This window comes from Petaurus breviceps, unplaced genomic scaffold (assembly GCF_028583685.1).
Source record: "Petaurus breviceps papuanus isolate PSGF00001 unplaced genomic scaffold, PetGlider_PUasm1.0 90845, whole genome shotgun sequence".
Lineage (NCBI taxonomy): Eukaryota > Metazoa > Chordata > Mammalia > Diprotodontia > Petauridae > Petaurus > Petaurus breviceps.
In genome coordinates this window covers 14,930,781-14,952,075 of record NW_027187359.1, presented here as the reverse complement: position 1 = coordinate 14,952,075, position 21,295 = coordinate 14,930,781, and the positions used below count along the sequence as shown (strand labels likewise).

The window sequence follows — 21,295 nt, the reverse complement described above, 5'->3', positions numbered from 1 at the left end:
ACCAATATAGGTAATTTAATACTGTTTTTTTATTTTAGTGTTTATTATTTTACGTTTTCTTTTATCTTTTATTTTTTTTTTAGATAAAAGAGGGAAAAAAAAAGAAAAAGAAAGAAGGGAGGGGGGGGGGGGGGGGGGGGGGGGGGGGGAGTGATGCCACCTGGTAAGGTGTATTTTAAGAATTCAAATGAAAAAGCAACAAATGACAATCATAATGGAACAAAATTTTCTGGTAGTTTGAAATGTTAAGACTTGACTTAATGAATAGATGATGAAAGAAAAGCATAGAGTAATTATTTAGAGAATGCTCTTAAGCAATTGATAAATAATTATCATCATCTAAGTCAAGCATACCTGAAGAATATTATGTGGTATCAACTTAGCAGAAAAGGCAATAAAAAGATAATTCTTTCACATATGACAATTTAAGGGAAATCAAATTGTTTAACACACATACATGTACATTTGGATCACTTCAAAGGCATGAACACATTATTATACCTCAAACGATTAGTGTAGGTATCCACACATGTCTTCATTTTGGCTAACAATGTTCCAACTGAAGCTTGAGATTCAGATTGCTCCTCCTCCTCTTCGCCATTTTCTGTAGAGAGAGGCAACAATAGGGGCACCATAGATGTGCATGAAGCAATGGCGCGGAGCAACTCCAGCAGAGCGCGGTACAGAGGAACGTGTCTGGCCATATCAAGAACTATAACAAGTGGGGAAAAAAAGAAACGAAAGGTAAATGCACATGCAGTATCAAAACAAGTTCAAAACAAAGCTGCTTTTATTTCAATCTTAGAGGAATTAAAACATTTTCCTTTACTTACCTTCAGTAGCTGAAAAACAGGTCATCATGATGTCAATGTCTGTGTACTACATTTAAGAGTAAAAATATCTCTTACATCTACCATTTGTGAATTGAGATAAAGACAATATAATAAAAACTCCAGTCTGAATGACTAACTTTATAGATAAAGGGCATTTTCTGAACATAAAAAACTATGGAATGATATCAATGAATAAAAGTGCAACACAATTTCAATTGGTGATTTAAATAAAATCTCCAAAAGCAATGCCACCACTTGTTATGTAAAAGGAAGAAACGAACTCAGACTATCTAAAGACCATTATTATAAAGATAACCAAAAATCATTTTTAAGGATGCTATTTCAAATAACCGCATTTCTGTTAAAATTATATTATTTTTTTTCTATGTATGGAAACACTGGGTATCATGTTAGATTCTTCTTTCCTTTACCATCTAGAGTCAACCACTAAGCTGATTCTATGAATTTTCTCTGTTGAACATCAAGTTGTCTCACCATTTGCTAATCTATCTATGATAAGTCTGTTTTATTATTCTTCATAACCTCTAAAATCTATACAGTTCATTTGCACAGAGATAGTCATAATTCAGGTTCACATATCATATTTGGAATAATATTACCCTGTCTAATAATAAATATCTCTGCTTCTAGCCTTGTTCCCCTTCCTTAGTTATACGCCGAACATTGCTATATGATTATGCAATTAGGTTAAAGGCCAATACACACATGCCCACTTCCTTGTAAATCAACCTTGTCGGTCTTATCTTCACAAGTACTCTATTATAAGCCATGTATGTAAGAATTCCTTCACAGGTACACCCCCCGCCCCACCTCCCATCCCACCTTGGTTTAGTCAAACTGTTCCCCAAAAGTGATTTGCACTACCTTTGTCCCTACAATGTCCTACAATTTTCGTTTGTGTATTTCCTTTTTTGTTTTTTTTCTAATTATCCAACCCTTAGCTTATCCAAAATTTGGCTTAAATTCCATGTCTTTACTATGCCTTCCCATACACTGCTAACTCGAACTGACTTCGTTTTCTAAATTGGTTAGACTAGTTACACATGTAGGAATAATCATCAACAAACCAAATACAGGCAATGGAAAGAACATCGACTATGAAGTTAATGAGCAACAGTTTGAATCCTAAGTTACTGTCGACATCACTCTCCCTTCTTAGAGCTCAGTTTCCTCATTTATAAAATAAGGGGATTGATTAGAGGATCCCTGGAGTCTCTTCCAACTCTAAACATATGGTCTTATGGATCTTACAGTTAGAGTAACAGTTCTTGAAGCCCTGGAACCCACCCTGTTGTAGTGGTGTGTCTATTTTGTGGCTTTTTTTTTTTTTGCTTTTCATAGGGGTAAACTGGGGTTAAGTGACTTACTTGCACATGGTCACATGGCTAGTGTTAAGTGTCTGGGGCTGAATTTGAATTCAGGTCCTCCTTACTCCAGGGCTGGTGCTCTATTCACTGAGCCACCTAGCTGCCACTATGGCTTAATTTTTTTATCTTTAAGGGAGGACACCAGTGGTGTCCAGCTTAAATAGAAATGGATCTGCAGGTTGCATTTGACTAAGAAAAGCATGAATTAACATGATCTATTTTGTACTGTATTTTTATTTATTAAACATTTCTCATTATGTTTTAACAAGGTTCCAGAGGCATGCAGGTGAGTGGTTCTGTGTGCAACACACAAGTCTGACACCACAGACGTGGATATACACCCCCTCACACAAGTATGGGAGGAAAGCTAGCATCATTGCTGTACTACATAAAAAGGCAACTTACCACAAGAGAACAAGTCCTGGAGGAGACTGTAACCTAGTTCTACTGCTTCAGAGCTGTGTCAACTGTGGTAAGTCAATGACCTCCTTCATAAACATGGGTAATATCCTGCATTCTGTGTAACTCAAGTAGCAATAAGGAGTACCAAAGGACACACTGGCTCTGCCAGGAAACACTACAGCATAATTGTAGTCCTTCTTTAACAAAAATTTGGAAATTTGAACTTACTACTATTAACCAAAGGTCACAACTCCACAAGACATGGGTAGTAACTTTATTACAAGAGAAAGGCACATGTATGTAGGAACTCCTTATACCAACCACTACCCTCCTCCCCCAGCCTTGAATTTTTATTGGTACAACAAAAAGGGGAGGTCCCATGGGAGGAGAGGGCAATCCCCTCCAAACTGGGAGTGGCAAGGTAGGTCAGAGGGAGGACAAAAACCTGGGGATGGAGTTAAAATTTTTACTATATTTGAGGCAGTGGTGATCCATTTAGGTTAAGATATCCAGGAAATACATAGTGAGAAATAAAGGATTCAATTCCTGGGCAACTGTTTGAGGGAGGGTGAGGAGGGTAGAAATCTGGCTGGAAGCCACTTACAAAAGAAATGATCATTTAAGCCCTGGAAGCAGATAAGAAACTCAAAGGCAGAATTCTGTGAGAAAGCCTATACTAGGAAGATGAGCAAAAGTAGAAAGTGAAGGAACAATTTTCAAACCATAAAAACAAAGTGCCAAGAACGCTAATAAAAATTATCAAGAAGTTTGGAGTGGTCAGCTGCAAATTACTCAAGGAGAATGAAAAAAAAAAAAGGGCTAGTACAGCCCTGCCAGTTGCCTTACATAAATATCTATAATAGACTAGAAATCTGGTAAAACAGAGGCAATCATTAACTAAATGTCAAATCACTGTTCCAGAGATTAGAAATACACTAATTATTTTGAATTCTCATAAATTGTTTGCTTATTCATGATTACCTAGAAGTTTCTTCTCCAAAACTGCTGTGTGCATGTATACACACACACATCAAAAATTAAGAACTTCAAAAATAAGATGTTACAAATCTATGAAATAATATCACCTAAAATTCAGTCTTTAAATTGTTTAAAATGCTAATTATTGAAAGATATCAAATAAGATTAACTCAGAAAGAAATAATGAAACTAAGTATAATTCTTCCATTGAGATAATCAATAGCTAATATCTTAGCTGAAAATCTATTAAATGGAGTGAAATGTCCTGCTTAACCAATTTCAAAACCAGGTTTTTCCCAACAGTCAAAAGTTCTATACTGGATGCTCATAATAATCTCTAAAGATTAAATTTAAATTAGATATGCTCTACTTTCTCTAGCAATAATTCATAATGACTAAATTGGCAAAAGTTATCACATTAAAAAAATTCTAGATAAAACGCCACTTGTGGCATATTTGGGGGGATCTGGGTGCTACTAATATGAAAGCATACTATATATATATATATTTTTTTTTTTCTGAAGTTACTCTATCTAAAAAGTAAAAAAAGTTAAATGGCATTTTCCCCAAATTATATTATCTGGAAATATATTTTCACCTAGAGAGTTCAGGGAATAGAGAGGAAACAATATAAAAGAGTGGATAAGCTAAATTTTACTCATTGTTCTTGCAAGGTATAGGCATATTTTTAAAAATGAGATTTAGTATTTTATTACAATTTGTGCCTACAGGGCACAGCTAGTTCCTCACAAAGCCTGAATAAACTAAAGTGTGAGCTAATATGAAGAAAACTTCAACATATGCCAGCTAAAGACAGGTGGGTAAAACTTGAAAAGGATAATGGCAAGGATAGTTTTCTTTGTTAAAGGCAAATAAAGGACTTTATTATAATTTCAGTCAATAACAAAAACAGTTAACCTGTGTTATGCATTTGAGGAAGTTTGCAGCACATTATCCAGAAGCAGATAACCAAATTTTGAAGGAATTTCTTATGTGTTATGTTAACTTATAATTATTGATATAGGACTAGATAAAGAGGAAATCAGGGTTGTAAACTGAAAGAGCAATTTTATCTTCAAATATCATGTTCCTTGGGGGAAAGGACTTAGTTCATTGTCTCAGCTGATATGAGACTATTTCCTTTAAAAGTCTTTGTACAGTTTTAAGCTTTATTACTTTTTAAATTTTTTTTTTTTTGCTTTTTTGGAGGGGACAAGGCAGGGCAATTGGGGTTAAGTGACTTGTCCAAGGTCACACAGCTAGTGTGTGTTAAGTGTCTGAGTCTGGATTTGACAGGTTTGGAAAAAAATATACTTATTTTACGTTTAAAGGCCTAAGAAAAAAAAGAGTGTACACTTTTCAAAGGTATCCTTAAATTAACAAAGTACTTTTGAAAAATTGAAGTTAAATTGAACCTAGTAATTCTAGGTTAAAAATCACTATTATTATGCTCTCATCACCATCACTTTATAATAAACACAACCATCAGAAATACCATGACCAAAAACTAAAACCATTCAGATATCAATCCACAAGTCTGTGAATTTTCAAGAGTTTCAATTGGAGTGGAGAGCCTGTTTGTTACTAATTATACAAACAGTATGATCGCTCCTTTTATTGACATTAGATGCTTTCCAAAATATTTCATTTTAGCCAGGAAAAAATGTATAATCTTCAATATTATAAATCAAACATATGACCAAGCCTCATTTGGTGATGAAGAAATATATGGTAAGTACTGAATGGTATACATGTTTGGAAACAGTTCATTTTGGGCTCCACACAGTGTCAGCAAGAGAACTCCATGCCCCTGTACTACCTTCCAAATTTCTACAGCAGAACCATCAGCATTCCACTCTGAACTTAATTCAATTTTCTCTTTACTCAAATTATCTTGTATCTACTTCTCTGCACATACTCTGCATCTTCCAAGAAAATGTATGCTCCTGAGGACAGTGACTAGTCACTGGAATTTATTTAGTAGTGAGGTGACACTGTCAGAGCAGTGCTTTAGGAAAATCACTTTGGTGGCTGAATGGAGGATGAATTAGAATGGGGAGAAAGACCAATCAGCAGGTGATTGCAATATTCCAGGCATGAAGCAATGAGATCCTGTACAAGAGTGGTGGGAGTGTCAGATGAGAGAAAGGACATATTCAAGAGATGGTATAAAGGTGAAATTGGCAATAGATTGGGTGGAGGGGAAAGGAGTGGTAACAGATAGTGAGGAGCACAAAGTCACTTTTTTCATCTTAAGGAGGCTAGTGTTGTCCTCTACAATAATAGGGAAGAATAGGAGGAATAGGTTTAGAGAGAAAGATAATGAGCTCAGTGTTAGACACGTTGAGTTTAAAATTTCTACCAGACATTGTGATAGTAATGGCAATTAAAGATTCCTCTGTATTGGCTTGGTTTTCAAATTGATTGTGTTAAAACCCAGAGCTTGTTAATCCCACCTGTGGGATGGACTTGTTGATGTAAAAAGAAAGCCCTGAACTGGGAGGAGCTGGTGACGTAGATTTGGAGAGACAAGAGAGAGGCAGAAGAACTTTTTGGAAGCAGCACCTCATGGAGGCAGAGAGAGACTGAGAAGGATTGCTGAGAGCCACTTTGAATTGCCCTGGACTTTTGAGACCTGCCCCCCTGAGCTGCCAAGAACTGAGGAGACATGGCTGTTTTGCTGGTACTTTGTCTGTCTGTTTTGATGTTGTTTTGCCAGATTTGTCCACTGGTGAAAGACAGTCCTTTTGTTGAAGAAGTCCTGGAACCCGGCTGCTGGCTAAGAGATCCTGAGACTGTCCTGTAGACAGAGAGTGAATACTGTCCACTGGTGAAGGACAGTGCTGTTGTTGCAGGGGTCTGGAGACTGTCCTGCAGACAGAGTGAATACTGTCCACTGGTGAAGGACAGTGCTGTTGTTGCAGGGGTCTGGGAACCTTTCTGTTGGTTCAGAAGCCCTGAAGAAGGATTTTCTTGTTGTATGTTTACAGAAATCCTGGGAGAGGGTTTTGCTAATGTTTTCAGGGGTTCTAGGACTGTTCTACAGATAGAGGATGAATTCATGAAGGGACTGGCAATGTATCTTGTGGCCTTGCTAAGCCTTGTCTCCCCAGGAACTAAGATTGCTGAGAACTTGCCTCCTGTCAAGATGAAGAAAAGACCTCCATTTGGGTATTAAGTGCTGTGCTTAAACTTGATGTAACTCTGGGGTAGATTCAATTGTGATCCAGGGGTGGGGAGCTTTTGACCTTTTTGTGCTTTGTGATGGAACAAATGAAGGTACAGCCTAGGGGTGGAGTAGTATTTAGAACAGGGACTTTGTAATTGATTGAATGAGTGGAAGGTCCTGGGGTGGGGTAGTACTTGGAGATTATTTAATCACCCTTAGTAAATGCTGTATTTGGAATGATGTCATGTTTTGATCTTCTCTGTTCTTGGTTGGTCACTGAATAAAATGGAGAGCGCCTATGCTGGTATTCTGAACCTTGGGAAGTTGCCTTTCCTTGGTGTTACATGACAGACATTCAGTTTGAGATGTCTGAAAGGGAGTTGGAAATGCAAGACTGTAGGTCAGCTCAGCTTTGGGCAATATAAATAGCTTTGAGAATCATCAGCATAGAGATGGTAGTTAAAACCCGGGGTGCTGATGAGATCACCAAGTGAACTCGCATAGATGAAGAAGACACCAACAGAGGGCAGGATCTGGATAAAGGAGAAGAAGGAATAGTCAGAAAAGTGGGAGAACGGGAGAGAGCAGGGCTGTGAAAACTTAGAGAAGGAAAGTAAATGACAGGTGGGGACAACATGGGAGCCAGCTGCTGGAGTCGGCAGGACGGAGGGCGCCTGCCTGAGCAGGTAAAGGGGTTGTGAGACAAGGTAAAGGAGGAAACAGTGGCAGAAGGTGTATACAGAAGAGGGGAAAAGAAGGAATTTATGGTAAACAGCCTCATTTTTTTCTATGAAATGTGAAGCAAGGTACTCAGTTGAGAAAGGGGAAGAGGGGGAGCCACTGGAGATTTGAAGAGTGATGAAAAGAAGACCTGACAGCTGTGGAGAGGGGGAATTGAGCTGACGGACTGATTAGCAGCAGTGAAGACCTAGTTGAGAGGATAACAAAAATGTGTGATTCTTCTCCATCTTCTTTCAGCAGCACATTTGTAGAAATGAAGTTAGTAAATGATGAGAATGATCCAAGATTGAGGCTTAGTAGGGTACAATCAGTGAAATGATAAGGGGGCTAAGGATTCAAAAGTTGAAGCTGTTTCCTAAGGGGTAAAGAAAGGAAAAAGAGGACAGTGGTTAGCACAGGAAATGGTCTGGGAGAGAACTGAGTGGTCAAGCAATTGGAGGTTACTTTGTGGACAGAGTGGGGTTTTGTAAAGGAAGGCAGAGAGAGATGTTAAAAACCAGTAACTTGTCTTTTGGTACTTGAAAGTTTGTCCAGGGCAAGATGGATGTTGTTTGGCTCCAAGGAGCAATCTTTACCAAACCCTCTTTCAAGTAGCACCGTATATTACTTCCTTTCCCACACTCTAAAATCACAATATGAGACTCAATATTAATCCCTATTAAATATCATTTTCTTAGATTAAGTCAATGCCTGGACCTGTTAAAATGTTTCCAGATTTTGTAACTCACTGTGTTTACTAATTATCTCACTTTTATGTCATTAAAAAATCTGATAAGCATTTTATCCAAGAGCTCCCTGATGCCATGGTCCTCTTTGAGAACGATGGACAAACAACAACACCACAAAGGCACTGATAAAAACGTTAAATAGCAGAGGGACAGTCACATATCTTGGGGGAATATTACTGGAGGTCTCCTGCAAAAATGACACTTAACTAAGTACTTTTCAATTTGACCATTAAACCAGTTCAAACCACATAACTCTCCATCTTTCCCCTCCCCCCCAAGAATATTGTGAGAAACATTATTAAATATTTCTAAAAATCTAGGTAAATTATATAAATAGTAACAAGTCAGATACAAAAATGTTGCCATGAAGTGAACACATGCTATTACAGATTTAGAGGTAATAGAGACTTAAAAAGTCATCAAATCCAATTCCCTCATTTGACAACTGAAGAAACTGAAGTAGAGAGGTGTTAAGTAAGTTCTCCAGGGTTATACACCCAATATGCAATATGTGTTAGAAGCAAGCTTGGATTTTCCTGGCTTTGAAGTCAACTTTCTATCAAATACCATGTTACTACTTTATGGTAATGTGTGCCTGAGTGTGTGTGTGTGTGTGTGTGTGTGTGTGTGTGTGTGTGTACATACACACACACTCTCTTTTTAGTATGTTAAAATTTTATGAAAATGGAAAGTAGGTCCAATGCTTGAGAAAGGGAGATCTAATTAGAATATTCACATTTTTACATTGAAATGCTAGTCTCCCCTCCCTAAAATATGCATGATAAAGACAATGAGTGAATAAAAAGGAAATTCCATTTAAATTCTATCATGAAAAATTGCCTGTCAAGCAAAGCATAAAACAACAGAATCCCTTTTCAAGCTTGAATTCCTCAATGTCAGCATTTGTCATATGCTTCATCAGAAAACCCTGAAGTATCATTAACTCAGCTCCCTTACACATGGCACTCTTCAGTGTTGTTACAGGATTAAAATGTGCCTGGCCTGACAATGAAATAGCAGAGCCATCACACATTGTTATGCAACTCACTGTCTGCAAGGGTGGCTTGTAGCTCTTTATTCAGCAAGTGCCAAGTGCATGCTTAATCAATGTCACAGCTCTCTACAGTAAGCAACTGAAGCCACTGTCCTTCTGTTCCCTGCATGTGCCTGGCTGCTAAACTATGCAATGCTTGAAGAATACTTTGGAATTATCACAAAAGGCTACAAAAAGGAGGTGTGTGATATTTTATGCTTATGACAATAAAACTACTTTCCTGCTTTTCAGATGTCTGGACTAAAGCTAGGTATTGAAATCAGATACTCAGTTTTCTGCATTTGGAGCTACAGCATTTCAAGGAGAGAAAGCTTCAGAAGAAGTACACTAGTTAAAAGGCTCGTCTAAAGGGAAAACTGGGGAGAAAAAACGACAAACAAGAATAGCAACACTATTTTTTTCCCTCAGCACTTGAAACTTGAATGACATTGTTGTCCTGATTCAGCAAACATGGGATTAAAAATAAAAAGAATTCTACCACTGAAAATGGAACATGTTTACAATGTGGACTGATATTGAAAATGAGGTTATCTTTTCATACTGAAAGTCTACAATGAATTTCACAATGGATCACTGATGGATAAGGCCTATGCCTTTTAAGAGATTGAAAGCTTTTTATATTTTTTGACAATAAATTTCTTTACTAAGGAATTCCTTGCTGTATATACATTTTCTTTTTCTCTGAACATAAAAAGCAGCTCTCTATGAAGATAAAAGGTTGGTTCATCACTATCATGGACTAAGGAGCATGTCAGATGACATTTTATTTCTGATGCAATGTAGGGTAAGGAATGACAACTTTAAAATTACTGTATTTAGGTTGGCAATTTAATTAGGCAAGAAAGAGTCGGTATAATTCTTGGTCATACAAATTGCCATAATTTTCATATATTCTAATTGGTTAACAAAATGGACTTAATTATCCGAACTGCAATAAATAAAAATAATTCCAGTGCTAATGCTTCAAATTCAAGTTATTAAACCTGGGTTTTATAAAGCAAACTGTTCTTTCTAAAGTCAGGAAAAAAGGAGATTTTTTTTTTTAGGCTAATAATCTCAAGCATTTAACTACTTCAGAGTGAACAAAATTATATATGGAACAAATTATGCTAACTTAGCTATTATATATGCTGGGAAATAAAAATGTACTTTAAGGTTTCAAAAATGTAAACATTATATACTACAGTTTTGTGATAAGTTGCTTGAAATTAAATGACCATTTATGTTGCTGTAGAACTTCTAAAATGAAAAGCATTTAAGATTTAAAATAGTGTTTACTCAAAAGTTAGAACAATGTACAAAATATTTAATGTGATTAATAAAAAAATACAAAGAGCTGTACACTGAGAAATTAAAAATTAAGTTATTCTACTAAATCTAGAGAAAGGCAATAACTGTAAAAGGTAAATACAATCTTATAGAAAGATCAAAGTTAATTCTTTAAGAAAACATTCATTTTCTCTTTCTTTTTCTCTAGCTAGCTGTCAAAATATTGGTGAAGATATTTGCTGGAAAAAATGGGTACCTCTGCCATCACTACAGTAGAAGATGTAAAAAGGCAAGAGGAGAAAGAGGAAAAAGAAGAATCTATTTTAGCCATGTTAGGAATCATTGGGACAGTGCTTAACCTCTTCGTTATTGTTTTTGTGTATATATACACTACACTTTGATGCTATTTTCCAGTGGAAGTTATATATTTGGGGAAAAACAGTATTGAAAAGAATGTTTTTAATACTTCATTTAGAAAGTAGTGTCTCTAACAGCTGTAAGGAATATTCCAGGGTAAGTGTCTCACTCAGGTTACAACATTACTGACTGTGAAATGCATCTGGAAATCCAGTGAATGTAATCAAATAATGACAAGATGGACATATAAGATTCCATTCACAAAGATAAAAGACTGGGGAGGCTGAAGCATCAGAAATATGAATAATTATATCCTTTTTTGCTAGGAAGTATGAAATTGCTTATATAAGTAAGACAATAGATGGCAATGCCAGGTACACTTTGATAAGGGTATATATTTAATACATATTTTTTATTTACAATCAAACTTCCACTAAAATCTGTTTTCTATGTATCCTGAATACATAGCTATATGTATGGTTGAAAAGGAGGTAATTTAGATAGTATGGAAAGAACATTACTAATCAAATGTACTGTAAAATTACCAATACAATTTTAACCATGGGCTCTACTCTCTAACATTATTTTGAACCTTTCTACATATTGATCAATATTTTCAGATGATGAAATTGCCTTTGGCTCTAGATAAAAATCAAAGGGGCTGCTTGCTTTACAAACTATTAGGTTTTTTTTTTATACTTCAGGTTACATAAAAATAAAGATGACAAAAAAGGAAAATTGTTTCCTTTTCAATAATGGTTTAGCATATTTTGAAATACTTAACTCAAGAGATTATTCTAAAGGATAGAAATTTAATTTTCAGGTAATAAATTTTTAAAATCTAAGATCATATATCTAAACTCAAAAGCCAATAACATTTCAGCTTTACTTTCAAATTATTTTAGGATTACAAATGAAAAATTTTATCATTCCAGATTAAGAACAATCTTAAATATTTTATTTATACTTTGGGCCATGACTTGGAAAAATAATAATCATCTTGTTGAACAGAATGTCTAATCTGACATATCTCACTCTCACCATAGTTAGTAACTAACTTAATTCTCTGTTCATAATTCTCTGAAATCAGGATTCTTGTAGATGAAAGTTAAGTGTATATCTAATAAATAAACACTCAGTACCAGATTTTGTTCATTACGCAACCTTCATTAGCTCAATCTCTGATTTATGAAATTAAAACTGCCCTGCTGTGAAGGAAAAATTATACATTCAATGTATCCAACAAGCAGTAAAACTAGAATATTATTCACAGAACACATTTTACAAGGAGGATTATTCACCTAGAATCATCTTAAATATTATCTTAAAAGCATCAAGTTAACATATAAGACTTTTGATACTGAAGTTTTCCTAAAGAAAGACTTTTTTTTAATAAAGAGGATTTCTCTAGTTATTTTGCTGTAAGTGACAGTGATGAAGACTATCTTCAGATAATGACTTCTGTTAAAAATATAGCTATTCTAAACACATTTTTATGTCCTTCCTTTGCTTGTCCTTCAATGCAACCTCAAGCCAAACTCCAACCAGCAATTCCTGTTTTAGGACTTCCCTGCTAATTCAATCCTCGATCCTCAGAATCTTGGCTACAGTAGGCAGTTAGGCCAGAAGTTGGCAGGAATTGTTAGACCTCATGGATGTCAAAAGATTAGGAAAATTTCTTGGCAGGGATTCAAGGGTGAACTTTCTTTCAAAGAAGTCAGGGCCAACTCCTACTTACAAGTAGGAAGAATTATAAATTTACCATTGGACTGGGCAGGGTATGGATTCAACACTTGTTTTTATGCCATCTCTGGTTTTGGAAGTTTAATTATTATAATTTATTCCATAATGAAATTTCTTTCACTTTGCACAAAGGATTATTTGTGTGCATGTACTTGTGTATATGCACACTCATAAATATTTTCAAAGAAAACCAAGTGGTCACCTAAGCTTCATTTCCAAAAAATATGGGAAGAATAAGGTTTCATATTTTTGGTACCCTGGTCCCTAAATAATTAAATTATAAATTATATATATACATATAAATTACAAATTATATAAATTATAAATTAAATAAAAATTAAAACCTTACATCTTAAGATGGTTCAAATAATGTTTAGTGAAATTATTTTTCCTTTTGTGTTTGTGCATCTCAACCAAATGTCAAAATAAGGGTTATCCTGGATATGGAAATGCATTTAAGCCACAGTATTCTAATTATCACTGGGAATAATTAATTTAGAGAACTGTTTTTATTTATCTTTTTTATCTTAAAACTACAGTGACACTGTATTGCAAAGGTCTAAGACTATTGGCACTAGGAATTGATTACTAGAATACTTGAATGTATCTCAAGTATCTCTGATCTCATCAAAATGGTTTAATTATGTTAGGCTTAATGTTTCAAATTGTGGCATAGGGTGGTGGATAAAATAAGCAGATTAGGTACAGATGATATTAAAAATCATTTCTTTTGTATCCAATACCAATATCAAAACTCAAATTGCTTTTTATACCTCATAAATTTAAAAAAAAAAGTACACTGGAATCTTCCTATAAAACACTAAGTATAAGATAAGCTCACTTTGGACCCACGCTAAACTATGTATCAAAAAATAACATTATAACAGCATTATAACTAATGTGAACAAGGATTTCACAGTTCAGATTGTTTTATTTAAAATACCAAATATAACAGAATTTTCTTCAAACTTATGTTAAAATATCTTAATGTAATAGTTATGTACACTAACTGGAAATTTTACTGTTATCATAACAACTGCATATATGAAATACACAGAATAATATTTTTATTAGGGCTCACAAAAATAGCTAACGAGTTTAGTTGAATTGCCAACTTCAAAAATTCACGTGACAAAACCAGGGAAAATAAAATCTATACTATGATTACAACTAAATTCAAATGCAACAAAAATTTTAGATAGGTCTTATTTAAGATCTCATTGTAACAGAATTTGACTTACTTTATCAAGTCATAAAATGGCCTAGTAACTCTGAACTCATGAGAATTCATAAGTATTGAATAAAAAACATCCAAACCCATCCTTCAACCAATATATTTAGTCATTGATACTAAGTATAATTAAATTTGAAATATTAGATTTCCACAATAACGATAGCCTCTGATTCTGTCATCTTAGTTCTAAGTTTATGCTTAACAGTTCATGTTTGCCGCTGTCTTTACATCAATTTGCTATAAATCTATTTTGACTTTGTGATGTCTAAAAACACTTTCAAAATCTATATTAGGAAAACACAATTTACATAGAAGTTGTGTGGTGTGGTGTAATGGATCAATGACTAGCCTTGAGTCAGAAAGATCATGGCTTTAAGTTAAATCTCTGACACATTCTAGCTGTGTAAACACAAGCTGGTCACGTAAGCTTTCAGTCATAGGGAGCTTTCCAGGCCTTTAAAAACCCAAATAGCTGTGGATCTGTATCAGTTAAAAAAAGTTTCCACATTAGGAGTTCATTACATGAATAAAGTCACAATTCTATAATCCTTTAGATCACCCCCAAAAAGTAATCTAGCAATTGATCCAAATGTGTACTTGAATATGAAACTAAAAATGTACAGTTTCATTTCAATGTTAAAAAAAAATACTGCTGACTCTCGATTATCCATTTAACCAATGGGTAATAAGCAAAACATAATTCAAAATGGATGATTTAAAACATTTAAAAACTTAAATGATATTTGGCTTCAGCATGCATTATTTAATTCCTAAAGCATAATGTTCCTTTTGATGCAACAAATTAAAATCAATTTTGAACTTGGGTGACTAGGATGATGGCACCATTAACAAAAATAAAGCAAGTTAGGGGAAAGGAGGTTTTGTTTAAGACTTACTCAATGTGAGATGCTGAAGATGGCCAGCTGGAAATTAAGCAACATGTTCATGGAAATCAAGTAGAAGCTACAACTGGGATCCATGTACATAGAAAAGTTCCTAATTACTGTCAAGGGTAACCCTTTCCTTCCAAGTCCCACAGGCTCACACACTTTAACTCATCAATATCTCTCCCCTTCTTGTCAAGTCTTATGCCTAGTCCTGTCCTGTCAATTTCACCTCTGCAGTTTCTCGAATGTGTTCTCATCTCTCCTTTGACGATGCCGCTACCCTGGAATCTGCCGTCATCACCACAAGTCTGGATTACTGCAAATGTCTGCTTGTTAGTCTGCCTGCCTCAAGTCTCCAATCCATTCTTCATTCAGCCACCAAAATGATTTTCCCCAATAGCAAGTCCAGCCATGTTACCACTGTCTCTATTCAGTAAGTTACAAGTGACTTCCTACCACCCCCAGGATCTGATACAAAATCCTCTGGCATTCAAAGTTTTTCATAATTTAGACCGCTCCTCATCCCACCTTTACAATCTTCTCATATCTTACCACCACACACTACAGCAAAATCCAGTAAAAATGGTCATCTTGTTGTTCTACAAACTCCCATCTCATGTCTTTAAGACACTCCCATCTCTTGGCTCTTAACATTTTCCATGCCTGACCTCCATGCCTGGAATGCTCTTTCTCTCCTCAACTCTACTCCCTACTTTCCCTGAGTTCTGGTCCTAGATAAAATCTCAACTTTTACAGAAAGCCTTTCCTAATCTTTTCTTCTTTTTTTAACCTTTCTTCAATTTTTTTTCTTTTTGTTTTTAATTTTCAACATTCACTTTTATAAGATTTTGAGTTCCAAATTTTTCCTAATGTTTTCTTAATTTAGTGCCTTCACTTTACTGATATTTATCATTTATATAGCTTGTTTGTACAAAGATTTTTAGTTCCTTGAGGCAGGGATTATCTTTTGCTACATTCTCTTTTGCTCTAGTCTCAGAGGATGGAGAGGACTCAACCTTCCCTGCCTAAACACACATGCCCCTGACAATCACCCTAGGAACTTAACACTTTGATCATTCCTTCTGTCAATTTCAGTATCTCTCTCACTTCCTCTGCTTGTGATTTACCACCTTCCTATAAACATTCTCAAGTCTCTTCTATCCATAAGCAAACAAAACCCCAAAAAATCTTTCTTGGTTCTTCCATGTCTTCAACTGATCATCCTGTATGTACCCCATGAAAAATTCAAGCTTCTCAGCAGGATGCACTTTTTTCTTTCTTTATGTGAGCAACATCTACCAAGATTTGTTTTGATGCTTTATCAGGGTATAAGCTAAATTGGGGTTCTTTAAAGACAATGCAAGTTGAATATAAATTTAAAAGAAAAACGTTAAGTATAGTCTCATAACTAATAGAATGTTTGTTATCTGTGGACCAGTCTAGTTACAATAACAGAAGTTATTGTATTATAATATAATACAAGTCTGTAATACAGACTGGCAGTATTCTTTCTGGTCATTCTCAAAGACAAATTAAGTCATATAGATAGGAATCACTAGCTTTATCAGTCAAGGAGGAACTTACAGAGATGAAATCAGATGTCAATGAAATAGTAATCACAGAAATTTTTTAAAATTTAGAAATACTTTTTTTCTTTTTTACAATGTTGAGAACAAATGAACTAGTTTTGTGTTTTTGTTTAATAAACAAGAATGGTGCTAATATCAATTACATATATTCCCCAAGCTATATTACCTAAATGCAGCCATACATTTAAGAAAAAGGGAGCATTCCTTTGACCATGGATTTTGTGCATATCTGGGGAAATGTACAAGAAAAGGGAAAACATCAAAATAGGAAGTGCTGTAGTTAGCCATAAATATCTGTCTATATTACAAAGTATGTTAATCTCAGCAATATACAAAGCACATGAACAAACACATACTCTTATCTTCTAGGGTGCAGATGAGAATGAATTCTATTTTTTTTCCTTCTTAAGAGAAGAAATAAATACTGGAAATATTAACAAGATTTTGATGGCATTGCTTTGGAGGCATTTAGTAGGAGGACCATAGAGGGGTGGCTTAGAAGAATTGCTGCTAATGGGCAGAGAAGTCCCATTACTGCTGTGAGGTGAAGGTTTTAATGAGGAAAAGGTAACATGAAGACTTAGATTTGTACAACTGCTTCCACAACAAATTTATTCCTCGTGTAAACTAAACAGATGTGAAAGAACTTTCAAGCAGAAGCCAGTTTGTACCCAGACTGACATTTTCAGAGATTCTAAGAATACAGTGCTCACTAAAATTAAGAAGTGACAAAAGTTATTTGCTAGGAAGACAAACACTTATTTATTAGCTACACATGTAAAAAGTTCTAAGGGATTTGGCTGTAGATATTTTCCCACACAAAATGTGACCATCTCCTGTGAATATTTTGTGATCAGCTGATTTTTATTTCAAATAATATAGTGTCATTTCTTTAATAGCTTTATGAAGTGAATCGGAATGATCATTTCTGACCATATGATATAATATCACATGGAGAAATTGAAAAGAAAATTAAACTCATGTTTCAGTTTTCATTTGTAAAACAAGAGAGTTGATTAAAAATAAAGGATCAATACAACAAAATAAAAAAATAAAATGAAGTGGCTGGATAGGATAACATCTAATAGCACTTTCTAATTCTAAAATTATCAAACACATACATACCAATGCATATAAATTTGTGCCTCAAGCATAATAAGGAATGAACAATTAGATAATTACTGTGAAAAGCAAAAAAATAAAGCATGAACTAATTAAGATTCACTAGAATTGGAGCAATAAAAATAATTTGTTAAAGTTAAAAATTAAAACATTTAGAATAATCGTTATTACTCAATATTTTTTGTTTTGTTGTTACTGTTATTGTCCGACTCTTCATGACTCCATCAACCAACTGTTCATGGATTTTTGTGGCAATGATACTAGAGTGATTTGCCATTTCCTGATCCAGTGAATCCTTTTGTCAGGCAACCAGAGGTTAAATGACTTGCCAAGGGTCACAGAAGTGTCTGAGTCTGGATTTGAACTCCAGTGCCAGGTCTCTACCCACTAAGTCTGGAGTTACCTAACATTTTTTGATTAGCTAAAGTAAATACCAAGAGTTAAGATTCTACTGATATAATCCTACCTATAAACTACATTCAGCATCTTTACCTATCTACTCTATTCCTTTTTACAGAAGCTTCAAGAATTCTTCCTCTCTTGAGGTAGCTAGGTGGTGCAGTGAATAGAGCACCAGCCCTGGAGTCAGGAGGACCTGAGTTCAAATCCAACATCAGACATTTAACACTTACTAGCCATGTGGCCTTGGGCAAGTCACTTAACCCCAATTGCCCTACCTTTCTCCCTACAAAAAAAGGAAAAAAAATTGTTTTTCCTTCTCCACTAATTTGGATAAACCTATTACAAATGGTGCAAATTTTAATTTTAGCAAGAAAATGAATCATTAAATAGTATTTCTGAATGTGTCAGACCTCTAAAGTTAATAGTTAAAAAACCTTCTAAATTACACAAAAAAAATTACTTTGAATTTCAATGAATATTTTAAATTATCTTAAATTTGCTTGTAGACAACTTGATGGAAGATAAAACAAAATAATACTTAACAGCAGGATGAATCAGAGATCTTTTGACTGCGGTAACAATATTTTCAAAAATAACATATCTTGAACTCTGTAACAAATAGTGAAGATGAATTTTATGACCACTATAGAAAATATTAAAAAAAGAAAAAAAACATAATCATGGGATGCTAGAACTGGAATAGACCCTGGAAATTTACCATTAAGGAAACTGGACCAGAGAGAGTAAATGGTTACAAAGCAAATAGTAGATCCAGTACAAGAAGCCATGTTTCCTGATGCTCTCTCATTCAAATCAGTAAGTTTGGGTCTCTTGTCACTACACCAGAATTGATTTCCAGCTTTGCTGTTAAGTCCAAAGTTTTTAAATGATTCTCAAACTATTAATGAAAATGATTGTCTAAGAAGGGTTGAGGGATTGTTAGTGAAAAAAGTTTAAGAAGCCCTGAATTAATAAGGAATCCTTTCTAACATATATTTGACATTTTCCACATACAGAAAGATTATTTGTGATTAATTAGTTACTATTCTAGTCATAAGGGTGATTAAGATCATATTTTTCGTGATTATTACTGCTAAGCTACTCTTTCATTGCAATAAACACAAATGGCAAAAGGGTAATAATCAATGACTAAAAAAGTAGAGTATCGCCTATTTTATTAAAATTTTAAGAGGCAGTAAGTACATAAGAACAATGAACCTGTGGTTCACCATTTGAGATATGGTCTCCAATATTTGGGGGGGGTGGGCAATCGGGGTTAAGTGATTTGCCCAAGGTCACATGGCTAGTAAGTGTTAAGTGTCTGAGGCCAGATTTGAACTCAGGTCCTCCTGACGCCAGGGCAGGTGCTCTATTCATCAAGCCACCTAGCCGCCCCTTCATGACCTCCAATATTGATTGTGCAAATTCCTAGCTTAGTAACACTAAAAAATCCTGTCACTCTGGTTTCTTAATTGTAAAAGGGGATGATACTTTTAATATTACATGGATGTAGCCTATGACAAATTTTTAAATATTATTTAAACGTGAAATGCTGAAATAACCATCAGATTATGATGTTATATTGTGGCTTCCTGTAAAGACATCGAAATCTTTATCTTATGACTAGCCAGAGAGATCAAAAAAATCTTTGAAACTTATAAACCACCAAAAAATGTGAGCTTTTACATAATTCCATTTAATTATGAAAATCTCTCTATAACATAAAAGTTACTAAGAATTTTTGAAGACTATGTGGGTGAAGTACAAGTTCTGGCAGATTTTAACAAGACAGAAAGACTGCATATAATCTTGGGGACAGACTATTTCTGCTGTCCAATGGAAAGCTCAGTTAAATACTGGGACCAAACCCTGAGGTTTTAGCTAATAGATGAAATATGGTGAACTATGAAAGAAAGAAAGAATACAAACTGTTATTCAATCTTTCATGGATAAGTGGAAACAGTTTTAGATCCTCTACAAACACTGATTTAACTCTTTGTACTTTAAACGTGAGATTACTGTCTGAAAAATAAGCTGAAATAATATTGGAAAAATGTAACTGATTATTGACATCTATAAATGAAAACCACAAAAGAAAGATGCTTCACAAAATCTTCTTTGTCTTAGCCTCATCTTTAAAACAGCAACATTATTTCATGAGACATTTAGTGATCTTGCTTTTCAGAGTTCATGACAAATATAAGTCAAAATATTTCCACGACAATTGTCACTTCTGTACTATTCATTGTAAGGAATGAAAAAAATAGAGACACTCTACTAAGAACTTAACATCCTCAAACTAAGTAAAGGTATATCAATATTAAATGACATCAAGGTGAAGATAGAGAAAATGTTGTTGAATAATAAATAGTTCAGGGTTAAAAAAGTTAAAAAAAGGTCAACAGTTGGTACATGAAAAGAAAGAATGGGGATACGATTGATATGAAATTGATTTTTTTCTTAACACACAGACAATAGTCGGTTACCAGTGTAGGACAAATCTGTGAATTAATGTTTAATGTGTAAGTAGTCTATTAGGTAGGTACACACACACACACACACACACACACACACACACACACACCAGGTATAGCCAAAGACAGGACCATTTCTTACTCTTAAAGGGTGATCAACACAGTAAAGACGCCAGAAACTGTTACCCAACAAACACCTCATCTCCTTGTTAAGCTGAGAAAGAGATATCAAAGCCATGGGCAACACTGGTTAAGTAAATAAATTCATTTGGAAAACTTTATGGAGGAGGTAGGTGGAAAATTCTAAGTAATACTGTTATATGAAGCAGTAAAGAATGTAGAAATGCAAATTAATTGGCAAAAGCTTTAGTGTATGGTAAGGCAATTAAACCATATCTTCCTAAGAGCATTTCAAGATAAAATTAGAAAGACAACAAACAACAGATGAACAATGGACTGTGTGTTAGCCTTTCTATAAATGACCAATAATCAAACTTGCATTTATTTATTAAGGGGCTATAGGGGATATCATGTTATAGGCAGTTATTAGAGGTACTTGGGATATAAGAAAAAACGAAACTATCCCTAAATTCCAAGGAGTTACATTCTATCAAGGAAAACAACATGCGCACAGTCAGGAATGGAGGAGATAATTGGGTAGAGCACCGCAGGCATATTAGTCAGTGCAAAGTCAGGAAATGTGGAATAAATTGGATGCATGCAGCAAGCAAGCCAGTATAACTGAGTCAAAAAATGCATAGAGGGAGTAAAGTATAAAAATAGAGGAAGATTAGGAAGGAATTATCAGAATATTTCTATATAGGACAAAAAAGTACAAAGGTTTGAGTTGGTTGGACCTAGAATGGAACTAGAGATAAGCTAGATAGCATTCAGGAAGTATGACTGCCAGACAGTCTTTGAAGAA

At 34.7% G+C, this 21,295-nt stretch overlaps 1 protein-coding gene across 8 annotated transcripts in view; it reads right to left on the bottom strand.

Annotated features, from left to right (window-relative positions):
- The window catches only part of BIRC6 (baculoviral IAP repeat containing 6), a 317,039-nt gene that overhangs the window by 70,343 nt on the left and 225,401 nt on the right, over positions 1 to 21,295 (bottom strand). For all 8 annotated transcript variants that reach the window (XR_011165250.1, XM_069072166.1, XM_069072160.1 and 5 more), the window contains one exon: positions 502 to 712. Coding sequence is in view for 7 of the 8 variants with exons in the window: in XM_069072166.1 (XP_068928267.1) it covers positions 502 to 712 (211 nt within the window). In the remaining variant the exon portion in view is untranslated. The remainder of the gene's footprint in view (positions 1 to 501; positions 713 to 21,295) is intronic.